Below are 17,572 nucleotides of genomic sequence, written 5' to 3'. Positions count from 1 at the left end.
TAAACCCACATACACACACACTGTAGACAGTTCAACGTCAGCAGTACCCTGGTATCCAAGATTGCATATCTTCCGTCTCTGCGTTATTCTGCGCCATTCACAGCTAAATGTCCTGTATAATGTATGCCGATTAAGTCTGTGTTTGCATGTTTGTGCATAATTTATTCTATTACTGCAGATCATGGGAAGGAGCAAAGTGCTATCCAAGGTGCTGAAGTGTTCTCAGCCCCCCCCCCCCGGCAATCCTCCTCAGCCCCCAAATTTTCAGATGTAACAAAGAAACCTATTCTTAGGGGCTAGGAACTTGGTTTTTTAAAAAAGAAAAGAAACCTGTGATTTCAAAGATAAAGAGCTCTGTTCCCTGTGCCAGATTCTCCATCTGTGCAGCTTGATTGGGGAGCTCGCTGCATTTTGTAGACAATCCGCCTTTCATGACATAGGTGATCAGACTTACTTGCTGCGTGACATACATTTCAATGTGGGCCAGTGTGGTGTAGCGGTTAGTGCGTTATCAGACCAGGACCTAGGAGACCAGGGTTCAAATCCCCCATTCAGCCACATGAAGCTCACTGGGTGACCTTGGGCCAGTCACTGCCTCTCAGTTCAGCCTACCTCGCAGGATAGTTGTGAGGATAAAATGAGGACCGTGTTTGTCACCTTGGGCTTCTGGGAGGAAATTAAACATAGCGAAAATGCAGACGTCTTGTCACATAAATGCACATGGTGGTGCTATTAAGGTGAGGCTTTGGGGTCAGAAGTCCAGGGCCCCATGGAGCAGAATGAGCAGTGAGGGTTTCCATATCACATGTTGAAGTTACTGCATATCATCATCTAAAGAAAGTGGTGCCTCACTTTTGCATGCAGTGGGTCCAAGGTTTGATTGCTAGCATCCCAGGTAAGGCTGGGAATGTTCCCCATCTGAAATCCGGGAGAGTTGCTGCCAGTCAGTGCTGAGCTTGATTGACCAGGTGGTCTGTCTCAAGCTTCACTAGTCATGTTCTGTAGTCATTAAAGCAAACCAAAGTGGACGCTTCTGGAGGGGAAGCTCCTTAGCTCAGTGGCAGAGCATCTACTCGGCACGAAAGGGGTCCCAAGTTCAGTCTTGATGGCATATTCAGGAAGTTTTTAAAAAATGTTTAATGTTTAATTATGTTTTTATATATGTTGGAAGCTGCCCAGAGTGGCTGGGGCAGCCCAGTAAGATGGGTGGGGTACAAATAATAAAAGTATTTTTATTATCATCATCATCATCATCATCTTTGGGTATGGGTTAGAGAAGCTCTTGTGTGAAATTCTGGAGAGACTTTGGCACTCAATGTAGGCTAGATGGACTCCAATGGTCTGACTCCACACAAGGCAGTTTCCTATGTACCATTAAGTCTAAAATTACCTAACTGCACTGCTGAATACAGCCTCTCTCTCTCTCTCTCTCTCTCTCTCTCTCTCTCTCTCTCTCTCTCTCTCTCTCTCCTTCTCTCTCACTTGTATGCAAATCGAGCAAGCTGCAGCTAAATGCGCACACACGTTGCCCTCTCCAGCACAGACTCTCGTTGCAAACATGCATCACTGTGCTCAACCCCACGCCATAGCCTCTCTCTCTCTCCCCCTCTCCTAACACTCGCAGATTCATGCACATGTACGCCATTAATGCTCTGAGACAAACACATGCAAAGATCATCCAACGCGCCACACACACACACACACACACACACACGTGTGTGTGAACATTTCCAGCTCTTCCACAAGCCTTCTCCCACACAGTTCCCTCTACCCAGCCACCCACATGCAGCTGCCAACCTGGCAGAGCCCACAGTACAGGAAGTTCCCCCCTCTTTCCTCCCACTCCTCCTGTCATGCCACAGGCCCCAAGGGGACCCAGACGTCCTGGCATCTTCTCTGCCCTCACCTGCTAGACGCAGCCACTTTCCTTCCCAGAGGGTCCCAGGAGCCCAGGGCCCCGGAATTCCTTACATCTAGCCTGCAACACCCTAATTATTTCAACTGGCTTCAAATTCCCCCACCTGGTTCCACCCCTCCTCAAGGTAGGGAGAAAACCCAGGGGTCTGCTCTCAGCAACCACCTATTCTTTCCTCATTAACTCACTAAGCTTCACTCTCCACTTGGAGCAAATCATTTTAAAAAGAATTGCCTCTTCCTTTTAAATTTTTTTTAAAAATCTATATTTTCTCTTCTTTGACAGAAGCTTCTCTGTTCTGCAAAAAGCAGTCAAATGGAGGGGGAAGGGTGATGGGGCCTGGATCCTGGATTCCCTGGGCAAGGAGTGGGGTGTAAGCAGTTCAGGATGCAACTGAACCAGCAGCCAGGAGTCTCTTGGTTTAGGCCAGGGTTCCTCAAACATCTGCGTTTGTTGACCCTTTGATAATCTTATAAAATTGCCACTGACCCCCACCCAAATTTGCAGGAATGTAAATGACATAAAGTAAATAAATAATCAGTATTTAGAAATCACCAGTCACCGTTACTAGGAATCATAACAAGGAAGTAAATCAAGTGAATATTTTAGCAATAAGCAATAAAAAGAAGCCTTGCCACAGAATGCTGTTGTGCTGTGGAATCCTCTTATTCAGTGAAGAGATTCCTCACTGGTAAAGGAACTGCGCTCTGTACATGCCCAGGACCATTATTTCTGAGGTTCATAGTTCCTAATGATTCCCCTGCCCTGCTAAATGTCTTTCCCCCTGGCCCTTTCAACCTCTAGGTCTTTGCAAAATGTGAAAGTGCCATTCTGCTCAATTGCATTGTGAGAAACTGGCCCACCCCGCCACCTTATAGTGCTTAACCAGCAATGCAAGTCATAGCAGTGACTGACATTTGGGAAAGCCAGAGCTAGCCCATTAGTCAAAAAGAAGGTTAGAAGTGATGCACCCCATCAACTTCATGGTTCATTTCCCAAGCTCTCCCCCTACCTTCATCCCTCTGGTGGAGAGGAGATTTCTGTTTCATTTAAAACCATTCAGAAATCCAAGAATTAATTCAACTGCAGTCTTCACAAAAACGATAGGAAGATAGCCACAAGGACAGGAGTTGGCTCCAGGTCTTACTTCATAACACCCCCCACCCATATGGCAACCCCACCCCCAGGTTTGAAAGCATGTAAAAACTATCCATCGTTATTACACCATTATTGCAGAGGGCAGGGCTGAATGGTACGTGAGTCTGACACAGTCAGCCGGTATGTTGCACCCATTTTGCTGGGTGGGGACAACAACAAGGACAGACTTGGAGTAATGTACAATAACCTTGCAGTGTAGTCTGGCATCTGTATCCTGACAGACTGGGTTTTAAAAGTGTTTTTTTTTCCCCAGGGAGGGCATGCTGTGAAGTTGATTGTACCAGCAGTGTGATTAATTGTTGATTTGTAGCAGCAATGCAATTAATTAAGGGCTGGAGGGAGTGAAGGGACCCAGAGGAAAAAAACGTAGGGGTGTTGTTTTTCCTCAGCTGCTGGTGGAAAGGACAAAGGTGTAAACCAACTTTGTGTATCCTTCTGGGGTTCAGGCTTTGGTGTCCCCCATGATCAGTACATATACAAGAAACTATAGACCTGTTCTCTGGCGCTAGTTATATATAACTGGTATATACTTCCTGTCCCTCCCACCCGCAAGAAAAATTCCTGCAGATGCCCTTATTGCTTGGCTGGAGGATGAATGGAGGGTCTCCCCAGGAACTTTGTGAGAAGTGGGGGCTTAGGGTGAGAGAGCAGTGTGTGTGAGTGAGTGGTGTGTGTGTGTGGTGTGTGTGTACACGTGCGAGCATGCGCCTCTGAGTTAAGCGTGCCCGTTTCCCAGGATCCCTTGCTGGCTGAGCATTGGGGGTCATGAAAATTTGAAGAGCCTGAGATTAAAATGTGCCAGGGAAACCCGATTGCAGTCAAGCGTGGAGGAAGAGAACTGGCAGTCAGCGGTTGGGGGGGGGGGGAGAGGACCTGAGCCAGCAAAAGGGCAAGCGTTGTTTGACGGATGGAGAGAGGAGAGAGCCTGTCATCTTTTTAGACTGAGAAGCTTCAGTTTAGGGAGCCAGGCCTTAGAAGAGGAGGGCTTCAACCTAGGACAGGTGAGTGGCTTTGCCATCCCTAGCCCCCGGGACTTCGCCCACCCTCTTTCCCTCAACTGCTCATCTTGCCCCCCCCCCCAGTTGAATATTTCAGGCTTTTTGGAGCAGCTGGGACACATAAGGAGGAATGGAATAAAAATAAACAATTGCTGCAGTGGAACAGCCTTGATCCTTTCTCCTATTTGCAACTAGTCACGGGGCATATTATTATTATTAATTATTATTATTATTATTATTATTATTATTATTATTATTATTATTTGTTTACCACCCTTCATCTGAAGATCAGAGGGTGGTTCACAACATCAAAATGCAAAATAAAACAAACCAATAACCCCCCCTCCCACAGGCACATTTGGAAGGCCATAGAATGTTAATCAGCCAAACATCTATCTGGTTGGAGAAAAACGTTTTCGCTTGGTGCCTAAAGATATGTAATGAAGGCACCAGGTGAGCTTTCTTGGGGAGAGCATTCCACAAACGGGGAGCCACCCCATAAAAGGCCAGTTCCTTTGCTTCCAACCTTGTGACTCCTCTTGTGGGGGAGGCACCCAAAGAAGGGCCTCAGGTGATCATCACAAGGAGAGGCGGTCCTTGCGGTATTGCAGTCCTGGCCCCATTTGTTCTGAGGGGGATCAGCACCCTAAAAAGCAAACCAACACCAACCATGTTAAAAAATTTAGATATCTGTCCAGATGCAATACCCAGATACACAAACAGCCTCTTTTACATGTTCAGGGTCTCAGAGTTCTGTGGGTGTGGTTTTTACATTCAAATAAGTTTCTAGCTCTCACGATGAGTAAATAAATCAGTCTTAGTCACGTCTTTGCCTTGTGCATACTGCAGCTTCATAAGGCCTTGCTAAGGGTTTCACAGGGAATTCTTGCTATCGGTGGCTGTCAGTCATGGTGGCAATGTATAGTGTCCCTAGGATCAGATGCTGGGTGCCTTTTGGCGACTGTGAGGGGATCACGAGGGCTTCTCTGCCCTTCTTAAATCTTCAGCTGGTCCTCAGCACAGACACTACCACACCCATCCTGATCTCCACAAATTTCAGAAACGAAATCGTTGTGAAGACTCTAGTTGCACCTTTCTTGAATCTCAGGCATGCCCCTGATCAGCTGTGCAATGAAACTTTTGCCCTGGGATTTTCTCCCTCCACACACAAACACACCCCTGGCAATCAAATTGGAGGACAGCCCATCTACAACCCCTGGCCTAGAGCTGGCGATGAAATCTATATATAAAAAGTGGATGCTGTTATTAAAAGCCTTAGCTATTTCCTTTCTGTAAATGTAGATCATAATAACAATAAACCCCATGCTCACCCCCAAAATTGGTTTCTCCACCCCTGCCAATCTTAAATATATTTCTTGATTATTTTTTTTAATGCAAGGGGTTGTGCTGTGCAGCCTCAAGTGGAGTTGTTCTGATGCGTAAAGCGCAAGGAAACACATTACTTCAAATATCCCCTATGAATAAACACCCACCCCACATTCCCACCACTAGGAATGGGGTGTGGGGTTGATTGGGGTGGGTGCTAGTCCCACCCCAGAACATCCTGAACTATGGCGAAACCCGCGTTGCCACAGTAACCTTCTCCCCCTGAGGCAGATGCTGTTTCCATGGCATTGCCATGGTTACCGTAGTCAGCAGCGGACAGTGGAGGTGGAGGAATCATTCTTTGGGTGGTGGGGAGAGAGGAAAAGAGAATGAAAGAAGATGGGGGTGGGAGAGAGAGGTTGGGTGCTTCTTGGCCATTTTAACACTCCTGGTTTGGGGGGTCAAAAATACCCTTTTCAGAGCCAGGAGGTAAGCCAGTCTCCTCCTAGAAGCACACTGCCCCCTAATGCCACAATTTGAAATGGTGGTTTGTGGATTTTGGATCTCTTTTCACCAGATATCTGGTGACCTCGGTTTCACCCCAGCTCGTCCAGCTAGCTGTCCTTAAATGCACAATTGTAGCCCATACATTTTCTGCTGTTATCTATGCATTAAAATATACGGACATGAGACAGTGAGGGTGAAAAGTGTGTTTGTGTGTGTGGTGTTGGTGGAACTCAATTTTTCAGTCTGTAATATGGATTTGGTTATCCATACAGGAAATGTTCGCGTGCTGCTTGGCTTATTTGGGGTTTTCATATGTTAGCAGGGTGGAAGGAGTTTAAAGGGATTTTTAAAAATTCACAGCAAGCTATTCTAGCTGAGAACAGTCATGCAAGTTCTTCATGTCTGCCAGCAAAACCCATTCTCCATCCCTAAGCCGCACTGAAATGACCCAGGAGTTTTGCCAAACCACAGTGGTGTGGAAGAAAGAGCACAAATTTAGGGGCAGGGGAAGAAGGTTCATCTTTCAGCTTAAACCCTTCAGAGATAACAGCCATGTTTGGGGTGTGGTTTCAAAGTCTCACCAAGGGCTTCTCCTGTCTGCAAGCCAAGCAAAAGGCAGTTTGAGGGTTTGGGGAGCTTCGGCCTCCACCCCCAATTTGCCACCTATGTCCTCTCCTACCTGTGTGAAACAGCCCCACAACCACATTTAGGGAACATATTGCTTTGGGGACAGTTGTCCATATCATTCTTTTCTGTCTGTTTCTCTTCCTAGGCCAACTCCCCACCGGTAATTGTCAACACAGATACCTTAGAAGCACCAGCTTATGTGAGTTACTGGATGAATTCTTCCTTTTCTTCCCCCCTCCCCACAACCTTTCACACTTTTAACATATTCCAAAATACCCCCCTCCCTATTTTGTTTGCTTCTTCTTCTTTTTTGCATTGCTGCATTAACACAATTCCTATCTGTCCCCTCTCTTTCAGGTAAATGGAACGGAAGGAGAAATGGAATACGAAGAAATAACTCTAGAGCGGGTAATTCTTATAGACATCGTTGATTCTGGGTGGGTGGGGTTTTTTTACTTAGCCCAGGGAACCTAGACAGTCACTTTTTCCAGGAAGGATTTGATCACTTAACGACAAATCCACAGTTACAGTTGATTGGGAGGTCTTGTGCAACAAACCTGCTCCCCCCCCCCCCATGAAAGATCAGACTTTTTTTGCAATTAATGAAAGTGATGGGGAAAAGAACCGGAAAGTGTGGGTGATGCTTGCTTTTATGCAGCGTCATCTAACCTCCCCTCAAAGAAATTGGAGTGAATGCTCGTTAAATAACCAGCATCATCTAAGGTGCATTCAAATGTGGGGAATATTGTGTTAGTTTTCCTGATTACAATGCTAGTGCTTCTGTCCTGTTTTCTAATGTTCCATTTTATGCTGCAGTACCTGTTGTGTTATGGACTGTGGCTTTTTGACCAATGTACCGACATGCCGCGCTAAATTTCATTCACACCAAGGAACGTCATTAGGCAACATCGCTGCTCCCCCACTCTTTCCGCACATGTCTGCTTCTCTTCTCTCCATGATTACCCCATGAAAACAGCAGGAAAGAACCATATGCCAGTGTACCTACCATATGCCACCCCAAATTTCACTACTTTACTCCCGCCACTTTCTGGGTTAAGTGGGCTGCAAACTGTGTTTTTCCCCCCTGGAATCAGATAACATGGAAATGAGCATTAAATGTGGAATTATATTCTGTCGGTTTTCTAGAAGTGACTCTTACGTTATGTGGAACCTCAAATATAATGCAGGAATTAACACATAGAGAAACATCAGGGAAATTGAATAACCTGTGTGATTGCAGCCTTAATCAGGATGAATGAACAATAAACAGGTTATTTGGAAGTTCCTCCAGAGTGGGGAGAGTATGCATTTTTTAAAAAGGGGGGTCCCAAGCCTTTGTTCATGCTCTAATTAAATTCTGGCCTCTTCCTTTGGGTGGGGCATGACTTTTTCCTCCAGGGTAACTCCGGTTTGGGATTCAGCATCGCCGGTGGTACTGACAACCCCCATGTTGGCGATGACCCCAGCATCTTCATCACTAAGATCATCCCTGGTGGGGCAGCAGCACAAGATGGCAGGCTAAGGTACCAATGGCTTTGGGGAAAGCTTTTTTTGCAGGGAGGATGCTGACTGGGCTGGAGACAGTGAGTCTTTTTCTAAGGCACTTCCAGATGGCTGTTAGTCCCGCGAGGGATTCATTTCAGCAATTTCAGGCTACACAGTGAAAGTGGGCTAGTCCTCTTGTGCAACAGACTTGCTTTCCCCCAAAGAGCGGACTTATTGCGATAAGGATAGTGAAGGAGAGATGCATTGGAGATTGTGGGATAACGCTTGCTCTGATGCAAATGAAAATGAATGCTCACTAAATAGCCCACATTGTCTATAAACTCCCTGCAAAAGCAAATCAGGATGAATGCTCCATAAGCTGGTCCTATGGGAGTTTGGGAAAGGGCTCAGAGGTCATAGAACATCTGCAAAAGGTCCCCGTTTCAATCCCCTGGTATTATAAATGAGTAATTAAATTGATATACCACCCTTTATCTGTAGATCTCAGGGTGGTTCGCAGCATAAATGGCATCTCCAAGGGGAGCTGGGAGAGAACGCAGCCTGAAATCCTGGCGAGCAGCTCTGTCAGTGTGAACAATATTGAATTAGATGGACCAGTTGTCTGGTTCAATATAAGGCAGCTTTCTGTATTCCTATGTTCTGAAGAAAGGGACATGCCTCAGGGATAGAGGACCTGCTTCGCATGCAGAAGGTCCCAGGTTCAGTCACCAATGGCATCTCCTGGTAGGGCTGGGAGAGACCTCTGCCTGAAATTTTGGAGAGCCACTGTTGCCTGACTGCGTGGGGAAAATTGACCTAGGTGGGCCACCGATCTGACTCAGTACAGGGTAGCATCCTTTGTTCCTTCATTGGCCCAGTCAATACAAAGGTGTCTTCAGCTCCTTATGTGCTTGCAGGGGCTTCAGTTGGAACAGTTTCTTTGCCGTGTAGAAGGTTCTGAGGTTCAATCCTTGCCATCTCACTTTTCAAAAAAGAAAAGGGGATGAGGCTGAACGAGCCAGTTCCAAGAGAGGGGGTGGGTGAATCGTTTGTCTGGTTATCAATGAGATCTCATAAGACTTTTGTCCAGAACCTTTTACCCTGGGGCAGTGCCCCCAAAAGTTTCAGTAGCTCCCAGTATCCTGGTGCTAAACATGTCTTTCTGATCTGGCTGTGACACAGGGTGAACGACAGCATCCTCTTCGTCAATGATGTGGACGTGCGGGAGGTAACGCACAGCACGGCTGTTGAGGCCCTGAAGGAGGCCGGCTCCATTGTGCGTCTGTATGTCATGCGCAGGAAGCCCCTGGCCGAGAAGGTCATGGAGATCAAGCTGATCAAAGGCCCCAAAGGTGAGGGAACCTAGCTCTGTCCCCCCCCCCCCCCGACAACTCCTTAAAGAGCACCCAACCCTTCAGGTTGCATGAGAAGGGACTGCGGAAAGCTGTTTTGTAGAGGCTTTTCCCCTTAGAAGCATCCTCCTTATTTCAGGGGAAGAACCAGAATCCTGAATCAAGGATGGGCAAGCTATCATCATCATCATCATCATTATTTTCTTTATTAATTTAAATTTCTATACCGCCTTTCATCTGAGGATCACAGGGCAGTTTACAATATAAAAACACAAAAAAATGCATAACTTAGTAACAAACAAAAACAATAAGCCGCCCGCTGCAGTTTTAAAGGCCATAGATTGTTTAATTAGCCAAAGGTCTGGGAGAGGAGGAACATTACATAAAGATATGTAATGAAGGTGCCAGGTGAGCCTCTCTGGGGAGATCATCCCACAAACGGGGAGCCACTACAGAAAAGGTCCGTTCTTGTGTTGCCGCCCTCCGGACCTCTCGTGGAGGAAACACACTAAGAACGGCCTCAGAAGGTGATTACAGGGTCCAGGTTAGTTCATTTATTTATTTATCAAATATCTATGCCACCTTTGTGGGCTAAGCAGCACTTTATCCTGGTTGAAAGCAGTAGTAGGTGGGGCCACACACACACACACACACACACACACACACACACACACAGCTATTTCCTGTGGAAACAGAGACCAATATTCAGTTGTATCCAATTCAAGTCCTACTTATAGTAGACCCATTGAGATTAATGAAACTAGTGTAGTCATGCTCACTAATTTCAGTGGGTCTGCTCTGAGTAGGGCTGGCATTGGATACAACCCTAAATAACTTAATTCCAGTTTCACTTCCCATTTTCTCCGTGGACTTTTAAAAGTTTGTTTAAAAACAAGCACTCCTTATTTTTCCTGACTGTGCAAAAGGCAAAAAGAGCTTAGTAAACCACAGGAGCATAATGCAAATAAAATCCATGCTCAGCCGAACTGCAAGCTCTGCTTTTCAAGTATTCAAAGGCTCCAACTTCAAAATGGAATTGCATCCAAAATTGGATGTATGCTGTTGCAAAAATGCATGGACATTGTTTGCATATCTGCAAGGAACTCAAGCCTGGCGGGGGAATAAATTCTCCCACTTCATCCCCCTCTTGGGGATGAATTGCCACAAGTGAATGGACATATACTGATCTAGCTTCCCCCATTCCATGCAGCCTGGTGCCCTCCAGATATTTTGTACTACAACTCCCATTCAGCTGGAGGAGGCTGCTCTAGGAAAACAGGATACAACCTACTATGGAGAATTCCACCTTGTCTCAATGACTCTGTCCCCTTGCACTATGGAGAATTATCATCTTTCTAAAAAGGCTCCTCCCATGGGGGAGTAAACCCCACCCTCTTCAAAAGTCTCCGCCTCTGCTGGTGCCACTTTCTTCCTTACCTGTTGATTTTCTTCTTCTTTTATTCTTTCTCTTCCCACCTTCCTTCCTTCCCCACAGGTCTCGGCTTCAGCATTGCAGGTGGCGTTGGCAACCAGCACATCCCCGGCGACAACAGTATCTACGTCACCAAAATCATAGAGGGGGGTGCAGCCCACAAGGATGGGCGCCTGCAGATTGGGGACAAGATCCTGGCGGTAAGGATAGGTGGAGAAGGCCTGATGCCGGAGAGCAGTTGGGCCTCTTGGTCTGGTCCATACCCAGACTTCGGGGAAGGGAAGAAGGGGAGGGAAATCTGAGAGACCAGTGTTCAAATCCCCTCTCAGCCATAAAGCTTGCTGGGTGACCTTGGGCCAGTCACAGTCTCCTCTCAGCCTAGTCTACCGCACAGGGTTGTCGTACAGATAAAATGGAAAGAGGGGAGAACCATGTACTACCATGAGCTACTTGGAGGAAGGTGGGATTTAAATGGAATAAATGGCAAAAATAATTTAAATGGACTGAGTGGTTCCCTGGTTTTTTTCTGAGGGTAAACAGAAAAGTAGGGGAGGGAGGGGGGTCTCCAACCCCCCAAAAGTGAAAAACACAACAGAGATGGTCATTGGTTTTAAGTATTTAAGTGGGGTGCAGCCTTGGGGCTTGTCAAAAGGGGCCTAAAATATTAGACTGTTGAAAATGGTACACAATGCAAAACGAACTACCTCTCTGTACAAATCTGGGTAATTTGATTTGTTAGCGTTGGAAACCCACAGAATTCATTGAAGACCAAAACCTCGGTAAGCTGGATGGCCATTTTGTGGCTCATTCCTAGCTGTCCTGTGTCTTGAGTTTCTTTGGCCCTGTGAATGTTTGACTTCCCCAGTTCTGCATCTCACAAAAATACTTAATTATCTTCTTGTAGTGTCTATTTTTATTTATTTTTACCAACCTAAGTAAAGACGGCTGCTCTGCCTTATCCCATTGGAGTCATGAAGGTGTTATTTTTCCTCGGCCCAAACCTCTGCACAATACCCCACACTAGCAACTGGAGACTGGGTGTTGGGTGGGTAGGTTGATTTTTGGGAGAGGAGAGGTGCAGTGAATAAAGCAGCCTTTGCTAATCTGGTCCCTTCCAGATGTTCTGGACTACAGCTCCCAGTCTGGGGCTGATGGGAGTTGTAGTCCAAAACATCTGGAGGGCACCAGTTTGGCAAAGGCTGGAGCAGACGCAAGGCATGCAATCAGCCAGACTTTGTGCAGGTTTGGAAGCAGAGAAGTTCCCCAGATCACTGAGCACCACTCCAGCCTGCAAATAGGACTCAGAGGACTGAAAGCCCACCCTTCTCCTTGAAATGCTACTTTTCTATAAGCAGGGATTATTGTTATATATGCTTTCCCATGCCCACACCTTGCCAGGTAAACAATGTGAGCCTTGAAGATGTTATGCACGAAGATGCCGTTGCAGCCCTGAAGAACACATATGATGTCGTGTACTTGAAGGTGGCCAAACCCACAAATGTTTACCTGAATGATTCTTACGCCCCGCCTGACATCACTTCCTGTGAGTGGTTTCCTGTTCTCCCTACTGTGTCTGTGTTCGGCTGTCTTGTGGAGAACCGGTTAAAAGGGAGTGTCAGTTCAGACACTGTCTGGGACACAACTGGATTTGATGGTGGAAGATTATCCTAAACCGAAGATAAGCTTGAAAAACTGTAGATTTCTGTGTTCGCTTTTTTATTGCCACATTTGCAGTAATAAATACTGCTGGATTTTGGGTGATTTAGAAAGTTAGCAAAGTGTTTAACGTACCATGTGGGACAACAACGATCTGTTGTTGTCCAGCTTGATTTAAGAGCATTTCTCAATGTTGCGTTCATAACTTTGGTTTCACTGCCTTCCACTGTGCTGTTAAAGCTTTTATCTTTTCCTTTTTTCATGCATTCTGACAGCCTATTCCCAGCATCTCGACAATGAAATTGGTCACCAGAGCTACCTGGGCACAGACTATCCACAAGCCATGACCCCCACCTCCCCTCGGAGGTACTCCCCCATCCCTAAGGAGCTGATGGGTGAGGAGGATATACCCAGGTAAGCTGTGCCCTTTCTGGCTCCTCCCTCTGGGCGTGGCTGTTCTGTTTCCCCATAGCACCACCAAGCAGCAGTTGCTGTCCGTGGTCCTGAAGAGTTTCTCTCTGTTGCCCAGTTCAAAACTGCACCCATCTTCCCCCATCACCTCGCGTGCATCTCATCCATCCCATATCCGGCTACTCAGGGCTGCCAGAGTTGCGAATATTTTGGCACAGGGTAGTAATGCAGCCAGCCCCAAACTTCCTCTTTCCTGTGGGGGTTTTGTGTAGGTCACAGTCCTGTCGGGCATTTGGAGTTGGTGGCTCGTTGCTGCCTGCCGCTGCATCCGCAGTCAGCAAGCTGCTTCCAGCTTCCCCCTGTTTCTCTCCTTCCTTCTGCAGGGAACCGCGCCGCATTGTCATTCACCGTGGCTCAACAGGGCTGGGCTTCAACATTGTTGGGGGTGAAGATGGCGAGGGAATCTTCATCTCTTTCATCCTGGCTGGGGGGCCGGCCGACCTCAGTGGGGAGCTCCGGAAAGGGGACCAGATCCTCTCGGTAAGAAGCGTTCCTTATCCCTGCATTGGCAGGTGCCTGGTTGGAAGAGGCAATCGGCTGGTACCCTACAATTAAACCTAAATGATGCTCAACTCCCTTGATAAGAATTAAGATTAGCCCTGCTGGATCAGACCAAAGGCCCATCTAGTCCACTTTTCCATAATGGACAACCAGGTGCCCCAAATGGAAGTCCATAACCAAGCCATGAGCACAGTATCCATCCCCTTCTCACAACCCCAAGCAAACGGTTTTTCAGAGACCAGCTCCCTCTTATCCTAGATGCAGCTCATTGCCACCCTGGTTAGTAGCTGTTGATAGAATCAGAGATCTGTAGAGTTGGAAGGGACCATGAGGGTCGTCTAGTCCAGCCTCCTGTAATGCAGGAATCTTTTGCCCTATGTGGGGCTCTAACCCACGACCCTGAGGTTAAGAGTCTCCTCCTCTGCCAACTGAGCTAGCCCAGGGTTTTCTTCCTCCATGAATTTGTCTTTTAAAGCAATCTCTACATCTTGTGGTAGCAAAAGCCAGAGTTTTAACTCTGTGCCGTATGGAGACATCTTTCCTTTTGTCTGTCTTGAATCTTCCAACATTCAACTTGGTTTTATGATCCTGCTGGGTTCCTGTATTACAAAAGGGAAAAATTTCTCTCTGCCCTCTGGACATCTTTTTTATTCTACATTCATGATTATTTGTGCTCATGATAGTATTGGGGTGATTTTTATACTCGATCCCACTTTCAGAATGGTACGTTTCTGCAAATGTTTTGGTGTGGACATGCTGCTTTCTTTCTAATTAGTTCATGTTCCATAACCTCCTCCTGAAATTCTGCAAATTTTTATACCACAAATGTTCTGGTTTATTTTTTTGTCCCATGTTTGGTCTTGTTCACAGCATACATTGAAAGCAGCATGATACCACAGTGATAGCGTTCCCCCAAAGAATTGTGGGAGCTGTAGTTTGTTAAGGGTGCTGAGAGTTGTTAGGAGGCCCCTATACAACTTGCAGAACTACAATTCCCAGAGTTGTGGTTGTTAAAGCACTCTAGAGTTAAAGCACTCCAGATGGCAGTAATAAAGTGGAATGATGTGTTGGTAGCCTGCTATAAATCCACTGCTAATTCTCTATTATCACAGCCATGACTTGTTGCAGGACCCCCCCTGCAAAAAGCCACCACCAGCCTGAAGGGACTTCTTTCCCACACTCTGAATAATGTTATGCACCTTTATTATGTTCCTTCCTTTACTTTCCTCTTTTTCTAAGGCAAATAGCCTCAGATGTTGTCATCTCACAGGAGAGTTGGCCCAGCCTCTTGATCTTTTTGGTTGCCTTTTCCTTCCCAGGTCAACGGTGTGGACCTCAGGAACGCCACACACGAACAAGCAGCCATTGCTCTGAAAAACGCCGGCCAGACGGTCACCATCATTGCTCAGTACAAACCGGATGGTGAGTTCTGTTCTGCAGAAGCCCCTGCTGAGCGGGAAGAGATTTGTGTGTGTGTGAACTGCCTGGGAAATGGTCCTGTCGCTGCCAAGTTGGGTGGGGCAGTGGTGACTGCTATCCAAGGAGCAATGTAAGGGGCGGTGAGGATGTCCTAGGGGAGAATCCTCAGCATTTTCACCTTCAGGGATGAATGAATGGAGAGATTGCAAGGAAAGCTGGTCAAGGAACCACATGAGAGACGATTGGTGCCTGTTGATGGGAAAATGGAAAGACAGAAGGGTGGGAAGTTGGGTTGGTTGGTTGGTTGCAGGCACATATGTGTCCAAGGGAGGGGGCAGTCTGTAGGTACCGTATTTTTTGCGCTATAGGACGCACTTTCCCCCCTCCAAAAACGAAGGGGAAATGTGTGCGCGTCCTATGGAGCGAATGCAGGGGGGAGGCAGGCAGGAAAAGCCCCCAAAAGCCACACACAAGCTCTGCGCTGCTCTTGCAGGCTTTTCCGTGGCCAGTCAGTCCCTTCTCCCTCCTCGTAGAAAAGCCCACAGGAGCCACACACTCCTTAAAGGGTGCGCGGCTCCTGTGGGCTTTTGCGGGAGGTGAGGGTATTGCCATAGCCGCACACAGGCTCTCCCTGCCAGAGAAGTTCAGCCTCTCCCGGCTGGAGAGGTTGCGCGCGGCTATGGCAGAAGCCAAGAGCGGGATGCATCCCGCTCACTGTCTTCACTTCTTTGCTCTTTGGGGCTGGGGGGCAGCGCTTCCCCCCACTGCCAGCCCCACAAGCTTGGGGAGCAGCGGAAGGCTGCACGCCTTTCCGCTGCTCCCCCATCTGCTCATTGAGGCTGCATGGCCCAGGTGAGCCCAATATGGTTGAGGTGAGAGGGAAACTGTGCAATGGGGTCTGTTCAGTGGTTTGTGGGGGGCTGGGGCCACATTCACACTGTGCATTTAAAGCGGTATCATGCCACTTTTAAGTTGTCATGGCTTCCTTCACCCACCAAAGAACTCTGGGAGCTGTAGTTTGTTATGGGTGCTAAAAGGTGTTGAGAGACCTCTTTTTGCCTCACAAGGCTTCCTTGGAAAGAGGGATAGATTGTAAAACCCCTCTGGCAACTGTAGCTCTTTGAGGGGAATGGGTGGGGTGTCTCCTAACCATTTTTAGCACCCATAACAAATCACAGCTGCCAGAATTCTTTGGGAGAAGCAATGATTGCTTAAAGAGGTATCATAGTGCTTTAAATTGATGGTTTGATCTGTGGAGACTGGTGGAAGGTTTGGAAGACTGGGTTGTGGAGCTGGGTGGGCATGTGGGCAGCTGTGTAGCCGAATGAACTAGATGATTCTGTGAGGGAAGTTGAGTCATACTGACCCTGACCCTTTCTGTAACCACCCACTGCAGAGTACAGCCGCTTTGAGGCCAAGATCCACGACCTCCGGGAGCAGCTGATGAACAGCAGTTTGGGCTCAGGGACAGCATCGCTGCGGAGCAACCCCAAGAGGGGTTTCTACATCCGGTGAGATCACAGCTGCCTTCTCCTCAGTAGCTTGGCCATCCCCCACCCCCTGTTCCTGAATTACTAGTAGATTTTAGCATCTGAGCACCACCGGAATCCATAATACTGCAGGTCCCTCTGAGTTTAATCTATGGGGGCTGGGTTCAAAAGCCATTTTCTTCCTTGGGCTCACTTTCTCCCACCTGTAAAATGGGAGCAGGGTTGTTTTACGGCTGGATAAGAATGATAAAGGGCTCTGTTCAGCTAGAGTTCCATATAAGGTAAAGGTAAAGGTACCCCTGCCCGTACGGGCCAGTCTTGACAGACTCTAGGGTTGTGCGCTCATCTCACTCTAAAGGCCGGGAGCCAGCGCTGTCCGCAGACACTTCCGGGTCACGTGGCCAGCGTGACAAAGCTGCATCTGGCGAGCCAGCGCAGCACACGGAAACGCCGTTTACCTTCCCGCCAGTAAGCGGTCCCTATTTATCTACTTGCACTTGGACGTGCTTTCGAACTGCTAGGTTGGCAGGCGCTAGGACCGAGCAACGGGAGCACACCCCGCCGCGGGGATTCGAACCACCGACCATGCGATCGGCAAGTCCTAGGCGCTGAGGTTTTACCCACAGCGCCACCCGCGTCCCTCCCGAGTTCCATATAAGCAATTATTAATTATGATAACCTCTTTCCTTTGAAACAGAGAGGCATTTTAACTAAAACCATCCCTTTTATGTTGTTTCTGAGTCTGAAACCTATAACCAGACTTAGTGTCTCTTTACGTCGAGTGTTGGAAAATAGTATAGCCCTGCTGATGTTGCTGGACTACAGCTCCCATCTTTCCTGACCCTGGTCTGTGCTGATGGGAGTTAGAGTCTTCCAACAACTTCTGAGTGACCACAGATTAGCTCTCCCTAAAGTAAGTACAGTGGTGCCTCGCAAGATGAAATTAATTCGTTCCGCGAGTTTTGTCGTCTTGCGATTTTTTTCATCTTGCGAAGCATGGTGTCGGGAAAGTTTTGGAAAAGCTTCAAAAATCACCAAAGTCTTTAAAAACCTCAAAAAAGGCTACCACACCGCGTTCTATGAGTTGCTCCTCGAAGTCAAGTCGCAACTGTATTAACGGTGTTAAGAAAAAGGAAACAAACTTGCAAGACGTTTCCGTCTTGCGAAGCAAGCCCATAGGGGAAATCGTCTTGCGAAGCAGCTCAAAAAACAAAAAACCCTTTCGTCTAGCGAGT

At 47.4% G+C, this 17,572-nt stretch overlaps 1 protein-coding gene across 17 annotated transcripts in view; it reads left to right on the top strand.

The window, feature by feature from the left end:
• Positions 1–17,572, top strand: part of DLG4 (discs large MAGUK scaffold protein 4) — a 128,162-nt gene that overhangs the window by 98,456 nt on the left and 12,134 nt on the right. For 13 of the 17 annotated variants that reach the window (XM_077916804.1, XM_077916802.1, XM_077916812.1 and 10 more), the window contains 10 exons: positions 6,677–6,730; positions 6,889–6,941; positions 7,908–8,054; positions 9,199–9,368; positions 10,864–11,000; positions 12,199–12,343; positions 12,732–12,870; positions 13,251–13,407; positions 14,748–14,850; positions 16,244–16,358. In XM_077916804.1, coding sequence (XP_077772930.1) covers positions 6,677–6,730; positions 6,889–6,941; positions 7,908–8,054; positions 9,199–9,368; positions 10,864–11,000; positions 12,199–12,343; positions 12,732–12,870; positions 13,251–13,407; positions 14,748–14,850; positions 16,244–16,358 — 1,220 coding nt within the window. The remainder of the gene's footprint in view (positions 1–6,676; positions 6,731–6,888; positions 6,942–7,907; positions 8,055–9,198; positions 9,369–10,863; positions 11,001–12,198; positions 12,344–12,731; positions 12,871–13,250; positions 13,408–14,747; positions 14,851–16,243; positions 16,359–17,572) is intronic. The other 4 variants (XM_028751884.2, XM_028751880.2, XM_028751883.2 and 1 more) reach the window with 1 other exon arrangement.

The sequence above is a fragment of the Podarcis muralis genome, chromosome 13, assembly GCF_964188315.1.
Source record: "Podarcis muralis chromosome 13, rPodMur119.hap1.1, whole genome shotgun sequence".
In the NCBI taxonomy this organism is placed as follows: domain Eukaryota; kingdom Metazoa; phylum Chordata; class Lepidosauria; order Squamata; family Lacertidae; genus Podarcis; species Podarcis muralis.
The sequence above is the reverse complement of the archived record's forward strand: the minus strand, read 5'-3'. Positions and strand labels throughout refer to the sequence as shown.